This window comes from Dendrobates tinctorius, unplaced genomic scaffold (genome assembly GCF_039654945.1).
Source record: "Dendrobates tinctorius isolate UK_male_01 unplaced genomic scaffold, ASM3965494v1 ptg000117l, whole genome shotgun sequence".
Taxonomy (NCBI): domain Eukaryota; kingdom Metazoa; phylum Chordata; class Amphibia; order Anura; family Dendrobatidae; genus Dendrobates; species Dendrobates tinctorius.
This window is the reverse complement of record NW_027361785.1, coordinates 13,297,909-13,322,531: the sequence shown is the minus strand read 5'-3', so window position 1 is coordinate 13,322,531 and position 24,623 is coordinate 13,297,909. Positions and strand designations below refer to the sequence as shown.

At 44.1% G+C, this 24,623-nt stretch overlaps 1 protein-coding gene across 1 annotated transcript in view; it reads left to right on the top strand.

The window, feature by feature from the left end:
- Nucleotides 1–24,623, top strand: part of NUP88 (nucleoporin 88) — a 79,373-nt gene that overhangs the window by 21,168 nt on the left and 33,582 nt on the right. The window contains exons 3-9 of the mRNA XM_073590567.1: nt 3,860–3,985; nt 6,908–6,994; nt 7,080–7,250; nt 9,607–9,793; nt 13,714–13,864; nt 22,166–22,264; nt 22,380–22,470. Coding sequence (XP_073446668.1) covers nt 3,860–3,985; nt 6,908–6,994; nt 7,080–7,250; nt 9,607–9,793; nt 13,714–13,864; nt 22,166–22,264; nt 22,380–22,470 — 912 coding nt within the window. The remainder of the gene's footprint in view (nt 1–3,859; nt 3,986–6,907; nt 6,995–7,079; nt 7,251–9,606; nt 9,794–13,713; nt 13,865–22,165; nt 22,265–22,379; nt 22,471–24,623) is intronic.

Sequence of the window (24,623 nt, the reverse complement as noted above, 5' to 3'; positions counted from 1 at the left end):
TCTCCTTCTAAAATGGATGGCACGGGAAGATCCAATACTACTACCAGCGAGACAGGACCTTTTAACTCAAGGACCCCTAGTAAATCAGAGACCAGAAATGCTACAGCTATCGGCCTGGATCCTGAGGCGGAGATCGTAAAATCAAAGGGACTTTCTGACCCAGTAATATCTACTATGCAGAATAGTAGGAAGCCGGTAACCTCATCCATATACCGGAAAATCTGGAAAACATTCTGTTCTCAATGTAAAGTGCCAGTATCAGCCACCCAGGGTCCAAATATTCCTCATATTCTCGACTTCTTCCTCCAGGCGGGCTTTAACAGAGGACTAAGGCCTAGTACGCTGAAAGTACAAATGTCAGCCTTAGGTGCATACTTTGACATTCCCCTAGCCAATCATCCCTGGGTAGTGAGGTTCATAAAAGCCACACAGCGAATGAGACCCACAATCCACAGCTTGATACCACCATGGGACCTCAGCTTGGTCCTAAACTAGCTAAGCAAGGATCCATATGAACCACTAGAGCAGGCCCTCTCAAAATCAGTGACATTCAAAACCCTCTTCCTAGTAGCAATAACTACAGCTAGACGCATAGGGGAGATTCAGGCCCTGTCTATAGAGCATCCATATTTGAAGATCCAGGAAGACTGCATCGTCTTAAAATTAAATCCGGCCTTTCTTCCCAAAGTGATTACAGATTTCCACCAGAGTAGAGAAATAGTACTACCTGCTTTCTGCCAGAATTACAGCAACAAGAAAGAACGCTCTCTCCACCTCTTGGACGTTAAAACAGCTGTTCTTCAATACTTAGAACTCAAAAAGGACTGGAGAGTAGACTCTAATCTCTTTATCCAGATGGCAGGAATGAACAGAGGGAAGAAGGCATCGAAAGCTACTCTGGCCAGATGGTTAAGGTCAACTATCAGTGCAGCATATGTGTCGGCGGGGAGGACTTCGCCAGAAAACCTTAGGGCCCATTCTCTAAGAGCCGTTTCTGCCTCATGGGCAGAGAGCGCGGGAGCATCCATGGACCAGATATGCAGGGCCGCAACCTGGTCAAAATTTAATACCTTCTGTAAACATTATAAATTAAATGTTATGGCAGATCATCAGACGGCCTTTTGGAGGAAAGTCCTCCAGGCTGTAATCCCGCCCTAGTTGGAGTAATTTGGTAATTCTCCTGGTGGTGCTGTCAGGAGGGATGTCCTGGAAAGTAGGAATTAGTCCTACCGGTAATGGTATTTCCAGGAGTCCATCATGACAGCACCCCTTATATACCCTCCCTTGAATTTCCTGTCTGATATGTGATATAACATGTGTGGTAAGAAGTTCAATAAAATTGCGTTGCATCCATCCTGGTGTGGTACTTAGAAAATCACTGAAGGGTGGTAGTGGGGAGGGGCTATTTAACCTCTTCTGTGTTCCTGTCCCTATCAAGGATAAGAAGGACAACCTCCTGGTGGTGCTGTCATGATAGACTCCTGGAAATACCATTACTGGTAGGACTAATTCCTACTTTAGAATTCATTTCTCTCTCCTCTAATCTAGCATATCAGAGAAGAGAGATATGGGGTCCACCGAGGGGGCCCCCCCCCTTTACCTACACCATTCCTGAACCCTCCTGCTCCATCCCCCGGCCTTGCGTGTCATCTTCCTTTAAAAAAATGGCGGGCGCATGCGCAGAGCGTCCGCTGAGATCTACAATAGGGAATTTTTCCTATTGGTTATTTTGATCACTGTGATAGGATCTATGACAGTGATGAAAATAAAAAAATAGATCAAACCCCCCCTTTGTCACCCCCTTAGTTAGAAAAAAAGTTAATTTTTTTTTTTCTCTTTGGGGTTAGGGTTGGAGTCAGAGTTGTTTTTTGTGTTTCAAAACTGTTAAAAGATTATGCCACTATAAAGGCTAGTGTTGAGTGCAAGTGCTCGCTGTTCGCATCAGGTGCTCGGGTATGCATGGAGCATCGCTGATTCCCCCCCACTGCATGGTGTTTTTTTTTTTGGGGGGGGGCCTTTAACAGCCACAAAACGTGGGGCGGGGGCTGGAACAGCGAGCACTAATGACAACATATCCAATATGACAACCTAATGTTATCAGATTCTCTGTAGTACCTGTGGGTTCAAAGTGCTCACTGTACCCCTGGATAAAATCCTTGAGTGGTGTGGTTTCCAAAATGTGGTCACTTTTTTTTTTTTGGGGGGGGGGGGGGTTTTCGCTGTTTAGGCACATCAGGGGCTCTCCAAACGTGGCGTCCGCTCTCGTTCCAGCCGATTTTTGCCTTCAAAAAGTCAGTGATCCTTCCCTTCTGAATCCTGCCATGCGCCCAAACAGTAGATTTATCCCACATATGGGTTATCTGTATACTTAGAAGAAATTGCACAACAAATTTTGTGGTCCATTTTCTCTTGTTACCCTTGTGAAAATAAAAAAAGTTTGGGTCTAAAGTATATTTTTGTGAAAAAAGTTAAATGTTAATTTTTTTTCCTCCCACATTGCTTCAGTTCTCAAAGCAACTTCTTGAATGTGGTTTTGAGCAAAAAAAAAGTAGCCCTGTGGGAAATGTTATTTATGAACTATTTTACGTGACATAACTTTGATTTAAGGGCACAAAAATTAAAAGTTTGAAAACTGGTAAATTTTCAAAATTTTTGCCAAATTTCCATTTAAAAAAAATAAATAAATAATCCAAAGTCATATCAAAGAATTGCTACCACTTTCATGAAGTACAATATGTCACTAAAAAACATTCTCAGAATCAGTGGCTTCAGTTGAAGAGTTCCAGAGTTATTACCAAATAAAGTGATAGTGGTCAGAATTGTAAAAATTGGCCTCGTCATGAAGGTGAAAACTGGCTGGGTCATTAAGGGGTTAAAGCTTCTTTCTAATAAAAGTAATGTAATATATAATATACATTGTATATGATATGTTATCAATGAAGTGTGCCACATTTTTATTACTGGGCATGCATATCCTGTTAAGATGTGGTCCACTACAATATATAATGCCCCCATTAATTTAAACTTTCTAAGGCTGTGTGCACACACTGCGGATTTTGCTGCGGTTCCACAGCGGTTTTGGCCGCTTTGAACCCGCAGCAGTTTCTGCTGCGGTGTACAGTACCATGATTCCCTATAGGAATCAAAAACCGCAGTGCAGACGGTGCGGAATTTTCCGCGCGGATTATCTGCGGTTTTCAATCCGCAGAAAGAATTGACATGTCAATTCTTTCTGCGGATTCCGCTGCGGTTTGCCATCTCCATTGAGGAGATGAAAAACCGCAGGGCAAAACCGCAGAGCAATCCGCAGGTAAAACCGCAGGTCTTTTGACCTGCGGTTTCACCTGCGGATTTTACAAAATCCGCGCAGATGAATCCGCCCCTAATCCGCAGCGTGTGCACACAGCCTAAAGAAATATCTTTTGTAAATACCTCTTGTTGCCATGTGTGTCTGTGAGTGGGGCTGTCACTGACCACTCAGTCCGTATCGCGTGATCCCGTCGGCATCCGCTGCTGACCTCCGTTGGTGTCACGTCAACTTCCACATTTCCTTGATTTCCCCCATCGTGACCCAGTTGCATGCAAAACCCCGATCGCCCACAGCCCAGTTAATCGGGGTGGTGCATGCAACTGGGTCACACCTGGGTAAATCAAGGAAATGCGGAAGTTGATTTGACATCAGCGGCGAATGCCAAACGGCGTCACGTATGCTGACTGATCGGTCAGCGATAGCACCACTCACAGACACACATGTCAACGAGGTATTTACGAAGATACTTCTTTACAAGGTTTAAGTTGATGGGAGCATTATATATTGTAGTGGACCACCTCTTTAAGTGTTGTTCTCTTTCCTATTTAGAACGATCCCTATTGCGGAGAGAATATTTACTAGTTCCACCTCCTTGGTCCTGAAGCGGGCAGCATGGTACCCTAGTGAGAAGCAAGAACCACATCTGATTCTGCTAACATCTGATAATACAATAAGGTAAAGTATTACATCAGATCCCTTTTTCACTTATGATCTACTGTTTTGGAATAAAAGATACGGTTTTGTTTTGCACGCCAAAAAATTAAATTAACAGTTAACCAAAAAGAAACCTTAAAGGGAATCTGTCACACCATTTTGGGCCTATAAGATGCGGCCACTGCCATCAGGGGCTTATCTACAGCATTCTGTAATGCTGTAGATAAGCCCTCGATGTAACCTGAAAAACAAGTTAGATTATACTCACCGGTGGTCGGGTGCGGTGGGTGTCGCGGTCTGGGTCCTCCCATCTTCATGCGATGACGTCCTGCTTCTTCTGCAGCGGCTCCTGTGCAGGCGTACTTTCTGCCCTGTTGAGGGCAGAGTAAAGTACTGCACTGCGCAGGCGCCGGGAAAGGTCAGAGCGGTCCGGGGCCTGCGCACTGCAGTACTTTACTGTGCCCTCAACAGGGCTGAGAAAGTACACCTGTCCAGGAGCCGCAGCAGAAGAAAGGAGGACGTCATCTCTAGAAGATGGGAGGCGCCGGACCGTGACACCCATCGGACCGGACCGGATCCCCGGGTAGGTATAATCTAACTCGTTTTTCTTATCTTTTCAGGTTACATCGGGGACTTATCTACAGCATTACAAGAATGCTGTAGATAAGCCCCTGATGGCGGTGGCCGCAGCTTATAGTCCAAAAATGGGGTGGCAGATTCCCTTTAATTGGAGGAAGAGCAGGAAAGGAATGGGAGAGCCAGCTTACTAATAAATGGTGTCCGCTGACTTAGATAATTCCCATGCGTGGACTTGTTATAATGGCACTTAGAATCATAGAGTTGGAAGGGACCTCCTGGGCCATCTGGTCCAACCCCCTGCTCAAAGCAGGATTCGCTAAATCATCCCAGACAGATGTCTGTCCAGCCTCTGTTTGAAGACTTCTATTGAAGGAGAACTCGCCGCCTCTCGTGGCAGCCTATTCCACTCATTGATCACTCTAACTGTCAAAAAGTTTTTTCTAATATCTAATCTGTGTCCCTTCCCATTCAGTTTCATCCCATTGCTTCTAGTCTTTCCTTGTGCAAATGAGAATAAAGATGATCCTTCTACAATGTGACAGCCCTTGAGATATTTGTAGACAGCTATGAAGTCTCCTCTCAGTCTTCTCTTCTGTAAGCTAAACATTCCCAAATCCTGCAACCTTTCCTCATAAGACAGGGTTTGCAGACCGGTCACCATATTCTGGTCGCTCTTTTCTGAACTTGCTCCAGTTTGTTGATGTCTTTTTTAAAATGTGGCACCCAAAAGTGGACGCAGTATTCCTGATGAGGTCTGACCAAAGAGGAGTAGAGGGCAATAATGACTTCACGTGATCTAGACTGTGTGCTTCTGTTAATACATCTTAGAATTGCATTTGCCTTTTTTGCTGCTGCATCACACTGTTGACTCATATTCAGTATGTGATCTGTTTGTATACCCAAGTCTTTTTCACATGTGCTGTTGCTTAGCCCTATTCCTCCCATTCTGTATATGCTTTTTTTCATTTTTATTGCCCAGATGTAGTACTTTGCATTTTTCCCTGTTAAAAACCATTCTGTTAGTTGCTGCCCACTTCTCCAGTTTATTTCTATCTTTTTGAATCCTCTCTCTCTCTTCTCTAGTATTAGCTATCCCTCCTAGCATTGTGTCATCAGCAAATTTAATCAGTTTACCCTCAATTCCTTCATCTAAATCGTTGATAAAGATGTTGAACAATACAGGGCCCAGGACAGAGCCCTGTGGTACCACACTTGAGACATTCTTCCAACTGGATGTGCAGCCATTTACGACCACTCTTTGGGTCCGATCACTGAGCCAGTTATGAATCCACCTAACAGTTGCCTTGTCCATTCCATACTTAGTCATTTTTTCAATAAGGATTGTATGAGATGCTTTGTCAAATGCATTGCTGAAGTCAAGATATACTATATCTACAGCATTTCCCTGATCCACCCAATCAGTGATTCTGTCATAGAAGGAAATTAAGTTAGTCTGACATGACTTATTAGTTACAAACCCATGCTGACTCTGGTTAATCACTTCATTCTTATCCAGGTACTTGCATACATGTTGTTTAATAATTTGTTCAAAGATCTTTCCTGGTATAGAAGTCAGGCTCACCGGCCTATAGTTGCCTGGGTCCACCTTCTTCCCCTTTTTTGAAGATAGGAACAAAATTTGCTCTTCTCCAGTCTTCTGGGACTTGTGTTCTCCAAGAATTTTCAAAGATTATGGAGAGGGGCTCAAAAATTTCTTCTACCATCTCCTTCAGTACTCTGGGGTGTAATTCATCTGGACCTGGAGACTTGAATTCATTTAGGTTAGCTAAGTGTTTCCTCATTTGGAACCAATCTTGGGGGTTGGGGATGAATCTCAATGTCCAGCTCTGATCAGAGACGCAAGGAATATATTAGCAAACCTATGTTTTTTTTGTGTATCATACTTTAGTAATGGTATGATATAAAAAGTACAATGTCCCTGATTTATGGTTAAATCCTGTATCGCATGTTCTTACATGGCCAATCTGATTACACTACTAGAAAATATAAAGTTTTGAGCGTAATAAAAAAATAAAACTACTTTCAGTAGTTTTTTTTTATACTGCTGTGATTGTCGTCCCAGCTGCTGGTATATGTGGTGATTGATCCCTTCCTAAGTAAGAGACAGTAACCGTTGTAGCAAACCGTGAGTAAACATTAATGCGGAAACGCTTTGATTTTTGCACATGTGAAGACAATGTATGATAAAATTTTAATCCGATAGTGGCATTTTTTTTATTCTACAATCTTCCCAGCTGGACATTGGACTTTTTCTTTTTTGCAGACATTAATCAAAGGCATGTGTGTAAATAAGGCCAAAATGAAATTAACGTTGGAATATTTAATACTGCTTTTTTTTTCCAGGATATACAAACTTCATGATCATTTAACTCCGGTAAAAGTGATCACACTTTCCAATACAGATGAGGATACGGCAGTCCCTCAGAATGGGTATACATGTACCATTGTCACCTTTTATCATTATCAGTATATAGTGATATCTGGTTAACCTGGCTGTTTTACTGATTGGTTATAGGCGCTCATACAGGGCATCACTTGGTGAGATCGCTGTTGCATTTGATTTTGGCCCGTTGGCTACCGTGTCACGGGGTGTTGGTCTGCTCAGTAAGGAAAACACTGCATATCCCCTCTACATACTTTATGAGAATGGAGAGACGTTCCTCATGTACATTCAGTTACAGGGCAGGTGAGATGCATTGCTCCGTTTCTATCCACGCTATACTAGACCAGTATTCCAGTCATTAGCTATAATTACAGCACTTAAAAAGGTTTTCCCACAAACAAAATGCACTTTAGTCAATAGAGCTTGGAATAAAAATAAGTTTCACAATTAGATGTGTTAAGAAAAAATGTTCCTGTACTGTGTAATGGCCGTGTCTGACAGCGCAGGAGCATGCTCGGATATACCACAGCTTGTGGGCGCAAATGAGAGGATACGGGTAGCACAGCATGAGATTGCAGCTGCTAGTTTCTGTAAGAAAATTTTTTTTCCCTGCTTGTTCAAACTCTTGTTTTATCTCCTAGAGCGAGTCAGCTGTGATTCTATCCTGTCCGGTCTTAGTACTCTTTTGCTTCACACGCCCCCTTCCCTTCTTCCTGCCCCCCTGGCCAGGAGCTTGGGTATATGCAGGATCATGGCCGGACACATCCATTACACAGGGGCAGATCTACAAGATTATCTTGGGACAAGAACACTTTTTTTTTTTTTTTTTTTTATTCATCCAATTATGAAACTTGGTAGAAAAATAAGAGCTATTTAATAAAATTGTACTTTGTTCGAGGGACAACCCCTTTAAAGGGAGTCCGTCACTCCAAAAATGCATTTTAAATGGGCTGTACAGTGCTGGCCCCTATAACAACCATATTGATCCAGTGCCTGAGGGAAGGTCTTTTAATTCATATGCAAATGAGGAGGCTTTGGTGCACTATAAACCCACAAGTGTAGTGAGCGGTGAAACGGTGCATAAAAAGGAGACGTGGAGGAGAACACGTGCGGCTGCACATACGCTGGCAGCATGAACCACTTTCTGACATCGGGCGTACATTTACGCCGATGTCGGCCTCCCTCCCTTTGATGTGGGCTCCGGCGCTGAGCCCACATCTTTCTTGTGACATGTCGGCTGTTCAAAACAGCTGACGTGCCCGCAATAGCCACGAGTGGAATTGCTATCCATACACAACTATTAACCAGTTAAATGCCGCTGTGAAACTTGACTGCAGCATTTAACAAGTGCTTACGGAAATCGTGTCGGAAATACGCACACCGGTGACCCGCGTCACATCATCGGGGTCACTGGTGTGTTGACATGACAACCAGAGATCTCCTGGAGACCTCTATGGTTGTCAGTGCCGGCTTGCTGTGAGCGCCACCCAGTGGTTAGCACTCATAACAAGTGAGTAAATCTGCTATATAGAGGCAATCTGATCATCGCCTCTGTGTAGCAGAGCCGATTGAGTTGTGGCAGCTTCTATTCTCCCATGGAGACTTTTGAAGCATGCCAAAAGTAAAAATAAAAAAAATATTTAAAAATATAAAAGTTCAAAACACCCCCCCCCTTTCGCCCCATTCAAAATAAAACAATAAAAATAAAATTAATCGTACACATATTTGGTATCGCCGCCTTCAGAATCGCCCGCTTTATCAGTTAAAAAAAAAGAATTAACCTGATTGCTGAACGGCGTAGCAAGAAAAATCAAAATGCCAGAATTATGTTTTTTTGGTCGCCGCGACATTGCATTAAAATGCATTAACAGGCGATCAAAAGATCGTATCTACACCAAAATGGTATAATTAAAAACTTCAGCCTGGCACGCAAAGAAATAAGTCCTCACCCAATCTGAGATCACAAGAAATGGAGACGCTACGCGTATTGGAAAGTGGCGCATTTGTTTTTAAGCAAAGTTTAGAATTTTTTTTTTCACCACTAAGATAAAAAAAAAAACCTAGTTTGGTGTCTATGAGCTCGTAATGACCTAGAGAATCAAAATGGCAGGTCAGTTTTAGCATTTAGTGAAACTAGTAAAAAAAAAAGCCAAACAAAAAACAAGTGTGAGATTACACTTTTTTTGCGATTTTCACCGCTCTTGGAATTTTTTTTTTCCCCTTTTCTAGTGCACGACATAGAAAAACCAATGGTGTCATTCAAAAGTACAACTCGTCCCACAAAAAATAAGCCCTCACATGGCCATATTGACAGAAAATTAAAAAAAGTGATGGCTCTGGGAAGGAGGGGAGCAAAAAATGAAAACGCAAAACTGAAAAAAGCTCCGGGAATTAAGGCAGTCTGCTATTGAGGAGGCGTAACTTGGCACCAAACTCTTGGCCACTCCAAAGTTGCACCAACACCTCTTCATTTGCTATGAAGTGCTAATTTCTCAGGTAATGTACCATTAACAGGTACAGTGTTAGTATGATTGTTACAATAGCTAAGTCCCCTGCAAGACTATAACAGATTTGAAATGCATTTTCGGGGGCATGGAAATTTTTATATCTGAAGAGTGGTCAGCTTGCTGATTCTTACAGCCTGTTTTTGTTCTTGCAGTAACGGCAATGTTGGCAGGCTGCTTGGCCCTCTGCCTATGCACCCTGCTGCAGAGGATAACTACGGATTTGATGCTTGTTCAGTGCTTTGCTTGTCCTGTGTCCCAAACATCCTTGTGATTGCGACTGAATCTGGACTCTTATATCACTGTGTGGTGTTGGAAGGTGAAGAGGATGATGAGCAGACTGTAAGTAACCGTGTAGGAGATGGGGGAAAAAAAAAGGGATGTTCAGCTCACCATTAGATGAATTCCTGTGGCTTTGGGTGTGAACTCCAGGATGGTGCTCGGAAAAAGCGGCTGTGGTAATCAAACCAAAAAGTTCCAGCAACAAATATCCAAATCAGATGGTTGAATAGACGTTAAATCTTCATCTTTATTGCAATATCTTTAAAACCATGCTGTTAAAATTGTAGATCCAGGATCTGCAATTTTAACAGCATGGTTTTAAAGATATTGCAATAAAGATGAATTTTTAATGTCTTTTCAATCATCTGATTTGGATGTTTGTTGCTGGAACTTTTTTGTAAGTAACAGTGGTCTGTTGTGGTACTGTAGTTTTAAAGGGAATCTGTCATCTCTGGGACCTATATGACCTATTTTATATGGGCATACAGGTAATAGAAATGTTGCACAAGTCCTACCCGTATGCCTTATATTAAGGGCCTTGTTGAGAAATGTTATATTCTTTCTGTATGCTAATGATTTCTCCCAGGCTCCGGGGAGTGTGGTGCCTGGAAGAAATTCCTGCCTCCTGTCTTCATTAAAATACTACTCTCCTCCCATGCACGTCACTTATGGCCCTGAAATCTTGCACCTGCTCCCCCTCAAAAATCCATACCTCTCCCTCTCTTCTATGAGCACTGCATTCACGGATCTTATGCGCAGGCTCCCGCAAGTCACTGTGACCTTTGGAGTGCACACCAATAAGATCCTGTCCTCACTTCTTCCCTGCAGAGCCCATAGAAAGGAGGAAGAGTGCACCCGTGGAACAATCAGTTTTTTACCTGTTCACCGCGAACAATGATGTCCATGTGTTTGGAATAAATTGCTTTTAATTCAAAGGATATGGGGGAGTGCTGCATTTCTATTCTTTTTGAATTCATGCTATACTTTGAGCTGTGCTGTGTCATATATATTTTTTTTCTATAAGAAGATGTATGTGGACGGCCATCCACACAAATATTTGCAGATCAAAAAGTTGGTGCATTTTTTCTCTTCTTCGTACTTTAGTTAGATGGTGTGCGGGTGTCATGTCGAGTTTGGAGAGCCCCTGATGTGCCCAAATGGTGGCATCCGCCCCACAAGTGACCCCATTTTGGAAGCTAGACCCCTCGAGAAATGTATCTAGATGTGTGGTGAGCAGGGCTGTGGAGTCGGTATAAAATGGACCGACTCTGACTCCTAAAATGTATAATAAATTGGGTACAGTATTTCATTGTGTTTACAGTACAATGTGCTGTAACTGTTATCATAAGAATTTGGGAACGTTATGAAATGTCCTATAGATGTTTGTTCTGTTCCTGATCTTGACTTTTAGTTGAGATGAATCTTTGCTGAACTCTATGTACATGCTCAGTAGTGAGGCAGGGCGGGTCAGTCGTTGGAAGTCAGGGAAATTGAGGAGTCGGTGGTTTGGCTTACTGACTCTACAGCCCTTTGGAGTGGGTATTTTTCCAACAAAAATGTTTTAGCCCTAAGTTTTTTCGATTTCACAAGGATAGCAGGAGAAAATTGACCCCACAGATAAACCCATATGTCATCAAAAACTACTTTTGTGGCACAGTGCAAAGCTTAGAAGAGAAGAAATGCCTTATTGGAGTTCAGATTTTGATAGAATGGTTTGAGGGTGCCATGTCACATTGGGAGAGCCTAGCTAGTGTGACCGTTTCATAGGTCAGGTTGTTCCGAAGGTGTACTTTTTTAGTTGTTTTGTGTAGTTAAGAAAATTCTATGTACGGTATGTCTGTTTGATGTCTTTTTTTATGAAGGGGGGGAAATAATACATTTTTACGTGGACCCTCTGTGGGAGTTTCAGCAGTCTGATCACTGATAAAACTTGCAAGCCCCTTAGACCATGCTCTGGCTTGGTCTAAGTGGCTTGCCAAGGCCTGGTTAGGTTACCATGGAAATGATCAGGCAATGACGTTGCGGGGGCACCGCTCCTAGCAGTGGGAGCCGGGTGTCAGCTGTTATGTTCGCTGAACGCCCGGGTTGCGATCTTGTGCATGCAATGGCCATATGTATGTAAACTTCATTGATCGGGAAGTCCTTCCCTTCAGTGACTTATATAAGTACTTAATATGTCGTGAATAGTTTATAGAAAGGGCTACAACACTGTTCTCTCATCACAGTCGATGTATTCAAGATACTTATGTTGATTGGTACACTTCAAAGAAGCATGAACCAGTTGAAGGCAGATTAGGGACAAAATAAGACGTTTTGACCTGTCCCGTGCCTTTATCACAAGGTCGCAGTATATCTGAATTACTAAAATACAGCATATGAAGGCATGAGCTTTTTTATATAGGGATAACTTAGAGTCCATCCATCTGGAGAATAGAGGGTAATGCAGGCGCATCCCGTGCCATTGCAGTGTGTGAACGGTTTAGGGTATGTGCACACGCTGCGGATTCTGCTGCAAATCGGCAGCGGTTTTGGCCGCTGCGGATCCGCAGCAGAATTAGCTGCGTTGTACAGTACCATTATATCCTATGGAAACCGCAGTGCAGACGGTGCGGAATTCTTTTCTGCGGATTCCGCAGCGGTTTGCCATCTCCTCCATTGTAGAGATGATAAACCGCAGTGCAAAACCGCAGGCTAATCCGCAGACCTGCAGATTTTGCAAAATCCGCGCGGAAAAATCCGCAGACCAATCCGCAGCGTGTGCACATACCCTTAAACGTCCGTTCTAAAACGTCACTGCATAGTAGCGGAGCAACATGCGATAGTATGACTGTAGGACCGGAGAGCTCCCATTGTGAAGGCAGTGTCGTTTTATTACTGTCTCTGCCTTCTCAATCACTGTCTACACAGTGCAAAAAAAGTGCTGTGTGCACAGTAATAGAAAACGCTGACAGCCCTTCCTCCTTATCATATGACCACTTTGTATATCTAGGAGACCTATACAGCCATGAGGTAGCTGCCACAGTTAGGCTGTGTGCACACAGCGTTTTTTTAGTGGTATTTTTAGCGGATTTGCCAATAAAACCGCTAAAAATAAGGTTCCCATTCATTTCTATGCATTTTGCACTTTTTGTGCATACTGATGCGGTTTTTACCGTGAAAAAAACGCTTTGCGGTAAAAAAGAACGCAGCATACTCATTAATTTCGCGGATTTTTCCGCGTTTCTGGCTATTTCTATGCATCTTGAAAACGTGCGGGGAAAAAAAACGCAATAAACGCGCATTTAACAGTGAAAAAGTCGCAGTCTAAAAGACAACCTTTAATCCATTAGGTTAAAACATGAATGGCACAGGATAGTCGGGCATATGAAAAAACACTTCAAAAACAGATGACGTGTTTTGACTTAGCAGTCTTCATCAAGATCAAGTATTTCAGTATTTAAATGCCCCAAAAGACTTTTTATGACCTCATGCTGGCACAATGTGTAAAATATATGAAGGTAAAAAAAAAACAAACTGTAAATTAAATTTAAGTGCCCCTGCCGATCAAAATTGCTATTCATATCTCCACCCCTTAAAAAAAAGTGTCTGATAAATAAGTGTGTGTATATATATATATTTTTTTTTTTATTTTTTACAGAATGGGGAACAAATTTTTAATGTAATTTTAGCAATTTTTTTTTGGCCTTAAAAATGGGAAAATTGGACACATATTTTTTTCACCAATATTGCCCGCTGTTGGCAAAAAAGAGCGACTTAAAAAGGAAACCTCATGTATCGCTAAACCCCTCCTTCCCCCTATCTTAAAGAAAATGCAAAGTAACTTGAATATCCAAACTATAAAAAAATGTTCTTTAATCCCCACGTATGAAAAAAAACGAAATGTGCCTGGTCTGGAATGGTGCAAATGGTCCTGTGTTATCTGTATCGCTTTGCGGTATCGCTTTCCTGTGGCGTCACTGGCTTACATTTCATTTATCTAGTCTGGCAAGTCTTGGAACTACAGCTCTGACCTGATCCCGTCCCTCTATGTCTTTGAGTGTGTTGAGCTTGAGCTAGCACTGAAACTGACAACAGAGGAAGAGGAGGAATCAATCAACAATGACTTCTCGTGCCCAATTAAGCTACACAGAGGTAATTTACTACAAAGTGGCCACACTGATTTATTTTCCCTAACTGAATTGGAAAACTGTTGCATTTTTGAAAACTGCAGCATATCGCTGTCAAAAACACAGGTATCAGGTTTTGCTACGAAAACTCAGGAACAGGAACTAAACTGTATCAGCATGCACACGAGACAAATGTACTTGACAAGTGCGGCAAAACAGCAGCAAAACCTGCTTTCTCTATCACTTCATTGGGGGACACAGGAAACCATGGGTGTATGCTATCCTGCCACTAGGAGGCTGACACTATGCAGAAAAAAAGATGGCTCCTCCTCCACAGTGTACACCCCACCGACCAGCCCTAGGCTATTCCGTTTAGCTTATTGTCAGTAGGAGGTGGACATGGGTCTTTCATTAGACCCATTTCTATCTGTGTGCATCGTTTCTTTTCAGGTACCCGGAGGGATACAGTGTGAACGGTCACTACTGTACTGCCACGCAAAGACTATGAGTACGGCGTGTACTGCCACCCCGTATCCTCATAAGTCTGGCCGGCAGGACCCCAACACCTAACGCACAGAAGCGTCCTGCCTCAGTCTCCCTCCCACTCGCCCACCAGAGCCTTTCGGTTGAGGAGATGCAGACGTCCTACAACGTGGGAATTTCGGACGTCCGATCTTTCCTGGATGAGGTACAGTTCTCCCCCACCCAAGTACCGGGAAAGAAGATAGAAGAGAAAGGAAAAAAAAATTTTTCCTTTATTTTGATAGAGGGTATTAGAGGTCTTTCACCTTAATTCCGATGGAGTGGGGCACCAGACATTCCTTTGCGGCGTTTTTAGGGCCCTCCACGCCGCTCCCCCATGCTCCGGCGGTCACTTGTTGTAATCTAGGTCCCGGCTTCTCTCGGGCCTAGTTGCAGGGTTGGCTCCTCCCCCCCCCCCATCCTCTCAGCTGTTCAGGTGGGCTTTTCTCCCGCCCTTCACTCCCTACCTCCCATTTCCTGCTCGGAGGTTAGCTCCGCCCACTGCTCCTAGCCTCACCAGTCTGCATGCGTTCACCGCCATCTTACTCCCCGGTTAGCCTAGCCCTTCGGCCGAACTCAAAGAGTGAGACCCTTTCTACAGTGCGTGCTTTTACCCGAGGGTCCCCTGCATGCTCCCTGCGGTCGCCATTTGTGGGCTCCTGTACCTGGAAGGTGGCGCTTGCTCCATGTAGCAAGCAGGGTGCGGAGTATAAGCCAGGCACAGCAAGAGAGAGCTTAGAGGGGCCACACTATCCGCAGGGTCAGTGATGGGTGAGAGAATCCATCATTCCTAATGATGCTGATGTAAAAGGCACTCTACTCGTATAGTACTCTGGAGCTGTGCAGTCACTGGTGTGATAGTACTCTAGTGCCCAGCAGTCACTGGTGTAATAGTAATCTAAAGCCGGGCAGTCACTGATGTAATAGTACTCTAGAGCCGGGCTGTCACTGGTGTATAGTAATCTAAAGCTGGGCAGTCACTGGTGTAATAGTACTCTAGAGCCGTGCAATCACTGGCGCAATAGTTCTCTAGAGCCGTCAGTCACTGGTGTGATAGTACTCTAGTGCCCAGCAGTCACTGGTGTAATAGTAATCTAAAGCCGGGCAGTCACTGGTGTAATAAATGCTCTAGAGCCATGCAGTCAACAGCTGTGGGTATTGCAGTGCGCCCCATGCTGCCGTCATCTGTGCCACTGCCAGCTCTACGCCCTCCACAAGGAGATGGGCCATTATTTAACCTGCCGTATGGCGTTTGCCTTGCAGAGGGTTTCACTTGCACATTTCCCCTCGGGGATTTCTGTTTTGTCACACTGCTGTTGTGATTTCTGCTATTGCAGATCTGTGCCTTGATTTTCAGCAGAGCAAGGCTCGGCCATTACTCTACACATAACGATGCCAGAGCCCTGGCATCTCAAATGCTTCCATTTCTCTTGCTCCCTGCAGCCCCCCTCTGGATGCTGGCATTATACTTATCTATGCATAGATGGGAGCTGCTCCTATCCCTTCACGACTGCAGTGTTTGGGCCTGACCTCCATCTGGATAAAAGTCCGTGTTACCCAGCAATGTCTGCTGTGGCTCAGTGGATAAAGAAGCTGACCACAAATAGCAGGCCCAAGGGTTTGAACCCAGGCACACAACAGAGAGTAGAGTTTAGTCTCCCTCTGATTCCAAGGCTACGGTTCTACCTTCAGGAGAGATGACAGGTCAGGACAGACTTCGTGGTGCAGCGTACTACATGTGAAGCTGTTATTCCGCCAGGTATCCAGAATTAGACCGCAACACAGAATTGGCTCTCTCCTATACCCTTCTCCGGGTTCCCTCCACACTGATTTAGTTACAGGATACTGAGAGTTGATTGCAGCTGTGCTCTATCTGCTATCCAGGCTTCAGACGCACCACCTACCAGGTGCAGTAGGGTAGTTTGAAGCTGTCGTATTTCAGTGGATTAGTCGTGTCTTGGGTTGACTGCTGCAGTGGTACTGGTGCTCTGTACCGTATTCAGGTGAGTCAGACGCACTCTCCATCTTTCGTCGCGTTCGATTGCAGCAGTACTCTATCTGTTATACAGGACTTAGATGTGTCTTCTACCAGACACATTTAGTCGATACATGCGGTCTTTCCTGTGGCTCAAACGTACCTGAGGTCGATTGCTGCATTGGTCCGGCTCTTCTGTTCCATTGTCAGGTGAGTCAGAAGCGCCCTCTATCACGTTCCTCAGGGTCTTTTACAGCATCTGCCTAAGCTCCCGTTTATTTACCACTCAGTGAGAGGTGTCCGGTATTCATCACTTTTGGTGGGCTTCAGCAGCGGTTACAGGCCGCTTTCAGGTGAGTCAGAGGCACCTTCCGCTGCATGTTTCATGGTCAATAACATCTGTGGTCTATTAACAACAGAAAATCTACCATGTACCACAGGGTGGATCTCGGCAGCAGCATAAGTGGAGAGTCCACTTTCAGGTAGGTCAGATGCTCGTGTCAGGTACCAGATGGTAGCAGTTTTTCCTTCTGCCACGCTCTGGGCCCTGAGTGTGAGTTGCTCCACAGGGGCTTTTCCACATCTGATTATTTGTGCTTACCTCCAACTACCCAGTTGGTCAGTTTACAGTGCTACCCTCAGGCTATCTTTACTACCCAGTGTGTTACGCCTATCATTGATTGGCCAATCATAGTTTATAAGTTCTGGCTGTCTCTCACTGAGTTAGAGCCCATATGTTTAGCCTGCTCTCAATATCTGTTCACTATTTTATCCTAAGGGACTTTGAGCTACCACAATACCGAAGCTCCCTTCCTATTTGCCAGTACTTACCTATTCTTTCTTACAGACACCGGATAACGTTTCCAGCAGCTCCGGGTTGTGATTTCTGAGCGTGGCAGGAACAAGTCTCCCGCCTCGGACAGGAATGGAATCTTACTCTGCGCAAGCATCGGCCAGGGTAGAAGGCTGCTCCAGTCCTGGATCCAATGAGGAGTTTGGTGATAACACATTTCTTCCTTTAGCTAGATTCATATCCTTTTCACTGTTATCCTCGAGCGTGTGGTGTCTTGTACTTAGGTAAGCAAGTCTACACACTACAATCCTCTCCTCGTTCCAGTAGGGTCCAGGATGGATACGGTCACCCAGATCCTCATAGGGAATGATCTTCCTTTCGTCAGCCTAGTTGTCTTCTGGAGTCTATGTGCTCATTCCTAGAGCCAACTTTCCATGCAGTTGACACACTCCAGGTTTTTTCCTCGTTCGACTGCTCATTTTTTTTTATTTTTTTTTAATTGTACTTTCAATGCCTATTTAAACTATTTTTTTTCTTACCCTTCCTCATCCCTTTATGCTTGAGTTTAGCTTCCTTTTGATCTCAGTCTGCGATGTTGTCCAGTAGTCTACTTTCTACCTGCTTAGTCGGGCAAACAGTTGTCTCTTCAATGGTTCTCCCTTTCTGAGCCGTTCTGTTAATCAGACTGAGCCTACATTGCAGCGATGAGATCCAGGGTATCCCTAGGTCCCCTTCAGTACGTCTTCAGCGTTTGGCTCTCTAGCAGGTTCACAGTGGCCTACTCTCAAGTCTTTCCTTGTCATTTTCCCAGAGACCTTAGTTCAGCTGCTTCCAAAGAAGGGAGCACCTCGTTGTATCTCTTCTCTCCTGAGCGCACCTCAAATTGGACTACTTCTCCGACTACGAACCCTCCGGTTTCCAGACTTTCCACCAATACGGTCCTTCCTCTCCCAGAGGTGCATCCCTCTGGGATACCAACGGCGGATTTGTTGAGTCCTTGGCAAGGTCAACCTTGGAAGCGTATGCCGCTACATTGTTTCCTGCCCTTGCCTCCACCCGGGGTTGTAAAATTTATAGAGGCATGGGCTAGGTTGCTCATCAGGGCATTCTTTCTGGAGGCCGGTCGGAGGAATTGGCCGCCCTCGCGGACCAATTTTCTCTTGCAGGAAAGTACATTGTTTTCCAACTTCCCGGATCCATCCAAAGGACCATTTGGCTTACGACTTGACGAGTGAACATATCCCTAAAGAGGTCCGTCTCCAACCTTCCTTTCTGAGGTTTCCCATCGGTTTGGGGATCTAAGATTGAGTCCATCCTTGTCCTTTCAGGAGGAAATCTTTGTTCAGTATTTGCTTTCTGGGAATCGCAGGATTTTTCTTTTGTTCCATGAAGCCTTTATCCAGGTCCTGATTTCTTCAGGGCTTCGGAGATTCCTGCGTTTTTGCAAAGGACTGTTCTATTTTCCTTGTCATTTTATTGCTTTCCCTTTCAGGCTCTCAACCACTCCCAGAGTCTCGCAGAGTCTGTGGCAGTGGTTGTGCACTTTCTGTGGATCAAAGGTTCAGTGTCCATCATTCTTCCCTTCCTTTCGTCCGGCTCGGACTTGTCATTCGTAGCGCTCTCTCATCAGGCTACCTGGCCAGAACGACGGTGTCTATCAGGCTAAGGCCGCCCCTTCCCCCTTTTTTTTTCGGTTCACGAGCTTGGCGTGTACAGGTCCTGCAGCCTCCAAGTCAGCGGATGCTCGCTCAATCCAGTCGTCATTGGTAGGTTTACCAGGTCAGGAAAGATTGCATTCTTCTGGGTTTAGACCCACTCTGCCCGGGCAGTGTATGCCTCCTGGCGGTACTCTTAGGGCTTCTGCCCGGCACCTCTGCAGAGCAATGATCTCTCCTCCACATGTCCGCAAGGTTTTTTCAGAGCCCATGTCTAGCTTCGACGGATGCCGGCTTAGGTAGAAAGACCTTGCAGGTGACAATGGTGAGTTCTTCATCCTGATTGGAGTTGTCTGCTGTTCCCTCTCCTTGGGTACTGCTTTGGGACGTCCCATGGGTTCCTGTGTCCCCCAATGAAGAGATAGAGAAAACAAGGTTTTTGGTTGCTTACCGTAAAAGCTGTTTCTCGGAGCCTTCATTGGGGGACACAGCACCCTCCCGAGTTGAACAGCTGTTTATTGTATTACCGTATATTGTTAGTTTGAGTTTTAATCTCTCCGTTATTTGTTGCTACTCCTACTGCTTTATCACGCCAGCCTTTCTAGAAAACACTGGCGATTGTCTTAACGCTGTGTCTAATATCATGTCCTCACTATATCTGAAACTGAACCTATCAAAGACTGAACTCCTTGTGTTTCCTCCCGCTACTAATGTACCTACACCCGACATTGCCATTTCCGTCTGTGGTTCCACTATTACTCCCCAGCAACATGCCCGCTGTCTTGGGGTCATACTTGATTCCGAGCTTTCCTTTGCCCCCCACATTCGATCACTGGCTCGCTCTTGTCATCTGCACCTCAAAAACATTTCTAGAATTCGACCTTTTCTTACTTTTGACTCTGCAAAACTCTTACTGTTTCTCTTATTCATTCTCGTCTCGACTATTGTAACTCTCTTCTAATCGGTCTCCCTCTTACAAAACTCTCCCCTCTCCAATCTGTCTTGAATGCTGCAGCCAGGATCATATTCCTCACCAATCGTTACACCGATGCCTCTACCTTGTGCCAGTCATTACACTGGCTACCCATCCACTCCAGAATTCAGTATAAACTTATTACCCTCACCCACAAAGCCCTCCATGGCTCAGCACCACCCTACATCTCCTCCCTTGTTTCAGTATACCACCCTACCCGCGCCCTCCGTTCTGCTGATGACCTGAGGTTAGTATCCTCAATAGTCAGAACCTCCCATTCCCGTCTCCAAGACTTTACACGTGCCGCGCCAATTCTTTGGAATGCACTTCCCAGGTCAATACGATTAGTCCCCAGTCCCCACAATTTTAAGCGTGTCCTGAAAACGCATTTATTCAGACTGGCCTATCGCCTCAACACATTAACCTAACCTATCCCTGTGTGGCAGAGCCAAAAATTTTACCATAACCAGGTTCCCAGCATCATGTTCCCACATGCTTTATGCATCCATTAGCCCTCTGTGTCTGTACTGTTACACACTTAACATTATGGCTGGTCCATACAATCAGGGCAACTGTTACCACCCACCTTTCGTGTCTACCTCTTTCCTCATAGACTGTAAGCTTGCGAGCAGGGCCCTCACTCCTCTTGGTATTTGTTATAATCTACTGTATGTGATTATTGTTATGCTGTAATGTCTATTGTCTGTACAAATCCCCTCTGAAATGTAAAGTGCTGCGGAATATGTCGGCGCTATAAAAATAAAATTTATTATTATTATTATTATTTCTCAGTAGCTGAATATCCTAGTTCTTGTCGGTGGGGTGTATACTGCGGCGGAGGAGCTAACCTTTTTTTCTGAATGGTGTCGTCAGCCCCCTAGTGGCAGGATAGCGTACACCCATGGTTTCTTATGTCCCCCAATGAAGGCTCCGAGAAAGATTTTACTGTAAGCAACCAAAAGCCTTTTTTTTTTTTTTTGTTTAAATCAGGTTCTTTACTGCCAAAAGAGTAGTTTTTTGTTTTGCCTGCAGAAAAAAATCACAGCAAAAACACAACTTGTGAACATAGCCGTACGGTTCCAGAGATGGGCTTTTTTTTAGTCCTTATTTTTATGATCTTTATGAAAAGGGTGTTGCTCGCTGTTCTTTGTGTAGACTCTTTAGACTGCTCTGATTATTACCTTGTGGGTAATGCCACCTTTGTAAAGACCATAAAAGCGCTAAATAAAAAGGGCCCATATCTCTGGAACCATATGGTGAATTAAAAAAAAAAAAAAATGAAATGCTCAGAGGAGCAGTGGAGACTAACACATGACCAAATCAGAGCTGTGGAGTTGGTATATAATGGATTGACTCCTAAAATATATAATTGGGTACAGTAGTTCAGTGCAGGATGTGCTGTAAATGTCTTCATAAGATTCATAATATTGTAGTAAAATGGCAACACTTGTACTTATCCGCCTAAATATTTAGATGCACAGGATAAAATAGGAGGAAATGTTTATATTCGCTGGTAGCCCCCCCAAATTGAATAAAACAAATTTAAAGGGGTAATAATAAATGCTAACTAATCCCTCCAATTAATATATAGTTCTTCTGATTTGATATGTTGCTTAACCCATGTGCAGGCAGTGCAGGAGCTTAGATATTCATGGTTACGACCACTAGCAACTAATGAACTGTCACTATACGAATAGATATCCATGGTTACTACCAATTTACTGTAATGACCTGCACATGGAGTAAATGACATAGCCAATCAGAAGAACTATCGTATACTACATTTCTAATTGGAGGTATTTGCTAATATTATTACACCTAAATATTGGGATAGAATCTTGGAGATGGGAATACCCCTTTTTAAATTTCTAAAGTGCATCAGTTCCCACATAAAATCAAGGCCTCTTTTTGGATATAAGCACAGGAAAAAAGTTTTGGCCCAAATGCTGAAACAAAAAATGTTTTGAGAAGACTGTGTATTTATAATAACCTTTTTCTAATATTCTTAAACCCTGATTCATCATTACAAAACTCCAGGTCCCCCTTTCCCTGGTGAATTTTGACAATTTTTGCTCGCTCCATTTTTATGAAGTGTCCTTTTGTGCCGAAAAGTCACAAAAATTGTTCAAAGCAGAAAATAAGACCATTTTTGACTTTGTGACAAATTCATGAAACAAATGCTCCTTTTTAAGCATTTAGCGCCAAAAACGGCAACTAATACCACAAGACAAGGAAGGAAACTCAATCAATACCTGGCACTCAGGACCGGCGTGTGCAGCTGCATGTATGTGCAATGCCGGGTATTGATGCACGAGACTCGCACGAGTTTCTCGGTTCACACTTGCAAGTGTGACCCCGGTCTTAGTTATGTTCTCGGTGCCAGTAATGATCTCTGTTTTTAATTCTAGACCCAGTTTGTTTGTCAAGATATCATTGCACTCATGTGGCTGGCATTCACAGTGTTGGCCTGGCTTGGCTCAGTAGACTGGAGAAGTTTCTCAGTGCAGGTGTGTGTGGGGTTTTGTTTGTCGTTTTTTTTTTTTTTCTTTCATAGAATTGATATTCATTGCTTAAGTTTTTTTTTTTTTTTTTTATATACCCTTGTTCTAAATGTATTTGCAGGGGAAGAGGATAAAGATAGTCTGCAAGAACTGGCTGCAGAACAGAAGTGCTTTGTGGAGCATATTCTATGTACTAAGCCACTGCCATGCAAGTACGTAATTATGCACCACTGTGTCTGAGGCTCAATTGTGTTTGTTTTCTGTATGAAGGTTTTGTTATAACTTAAATGGCAATGCAAGATTTATAGAACCTCTACTACATTAGGGTGTGTGCACACGTTGCGGATTTTGCTGCGGATCCGCAGCAGTTTTCCATGCGGTTTACAGTACATGTAAACCTATGGAAAACCAAATCCGCTGTGGAAAAATCCGCGCAGATTTCCTGCGTTTTATTTTCCGCAGCAGTTTTCCATGCGGTTTACAGTACATGTAAACCTATGGAAAACCAAATCCGCTGTGGAAAAATCCGCGCAGATTTCCTGCGTTTTATTTTCCGCAGCATGTCAATTGTTTTTGCGGTTTCCAGTCTGGAACATACAAGTTTCTCTGTCTGTGTGTGTGTGTGTCTCTCTCTGTCCTGGACCTTTTGAAGCGTCTGTGTACGCGAAACTGCTGTCGTCCGTCTTTTTTCCCCGCATGCCTCATGTTATCTGCCCATCCTGTGTGTGACCTTTAATGGTTGAATAAAGAAACACTGCACTGCAAATCTGGGTGAGTGCCGCATCTTTTTCCTTCTTTTACAAATTTAGCATGTTTTTTCTGATGCTGAGCACTGTTATTCCCAGCAGTGTTTTACACACACTGTGCCTGTGATTGATCCTAGACTTGTTGCTGGTGGATTGGAGCCTTGGTGCCGTTCATCTGGGCTTTCTTTGAATTGATATGTCTGTCTGTCTCGCTCTCTCTCCCAAAATGCACTAGAAACCGCATCAAATCCGCTAGGAATCCGCAGGAAAACAGCATGCGTTTTCTACCAAGAGATGCGGATTCTCGGCAGAAGAATCCGCAAGCTAATCCGCAACGTGTGCACATACCCTTATGTGGCATGTAATAATGTTAACTCCATCTGCTCTTCCAGCTTCTCTAGGCTCTATTTATTTTGTCACCTGCTGACGTGGTACAATATAGCTCCAAACAGTTTGGCGATTGTGTATTTTGTTGATGTACAAGTGGTTCTCACTAAATTAGAATCATTAAAAAGTTAATTTATTTCAGTTCATTACAAAAAGTGAAACTTATATATTATATAGCGTCAATACAAACCGTGATCTATTTCAAGTGTTAATTTCTGTTATGTTGATTATGGCTTACAGCCAATGAAAACCCAAAAGTCATTATCTCAGTAAATTAGAATAATTAACAAAAACATCTAAAAAGGCTTTCTAAGCATTTAAAAAGGTCCTTTAGTCTGTTTCGGTAAGCTCCACAATCATGGGGAAGACTGCTGACCGGACAGATGTCCAGAAGCCAGTCATTGACACACTCCACAAGAAGGGTAAGCCATAAAAGGTCATTGCTAAAGAAGCTGGCTGTTCAGAGTCCTGTATCCAAGTATATTAATGGAAAAAGTGTGGTAGAAAAAGGTGCACAAGCAATCGGGATTATCACAGCCTTGAAAGGATTGTTAAGAAAAGACCATTCAAAAATTTGGGGGAGATTAACAAGGAATGGCCTGCTGCTGGAGTCATTGTTTCAAGAGCCACCACACACAGACGTATCCAGGACATGGGCTACGAGTGTCGCATTCCTTGTGTCAAGCCACTCATGAACCAGGAAATTTTAGAGCACTTCATGCTTCCCTCTGCCGACAATCTTTTTGGTGATAGAAATTTCATTCTCCAGCAGGACATGGCACCTGTCCACACTGCCAAAAGTACCAATACCTGGTTTAAAAACAACAGTTTATCGGTCGTCCATGACAGCACCACCTGAGAGAGGGGATCCGCCCTTCAGGAACAGGAAACCTACAGATACAAAAGGGCGGCACCTCTCCCACGCATCAGTTGGTTTCCTGTTCCTATAGGACGGGACTTCCTACAGATGGTCCATCATGGAGTCGTCGAGGGATTCCCAGGCCAGCTGACCGACCCAGGTAGCGGGGGGGTCTCCTACCTCGGTCAAGCTCGGGTCCCTGGATGCGCCACGGTGGGGCCGGGTAGGTCACCACGACAGTGGCTGGAGCAGGCGGAGCAGAGGGTCCGGTGGACAGCCGTCTCCATAGGGCCGGCACGAGGTATGTATGACCCCTGGAACCCCTCCTGTTACATCCACCCGGTCTCCGCTTGGTCCTCTCTTTCTCTCTCTC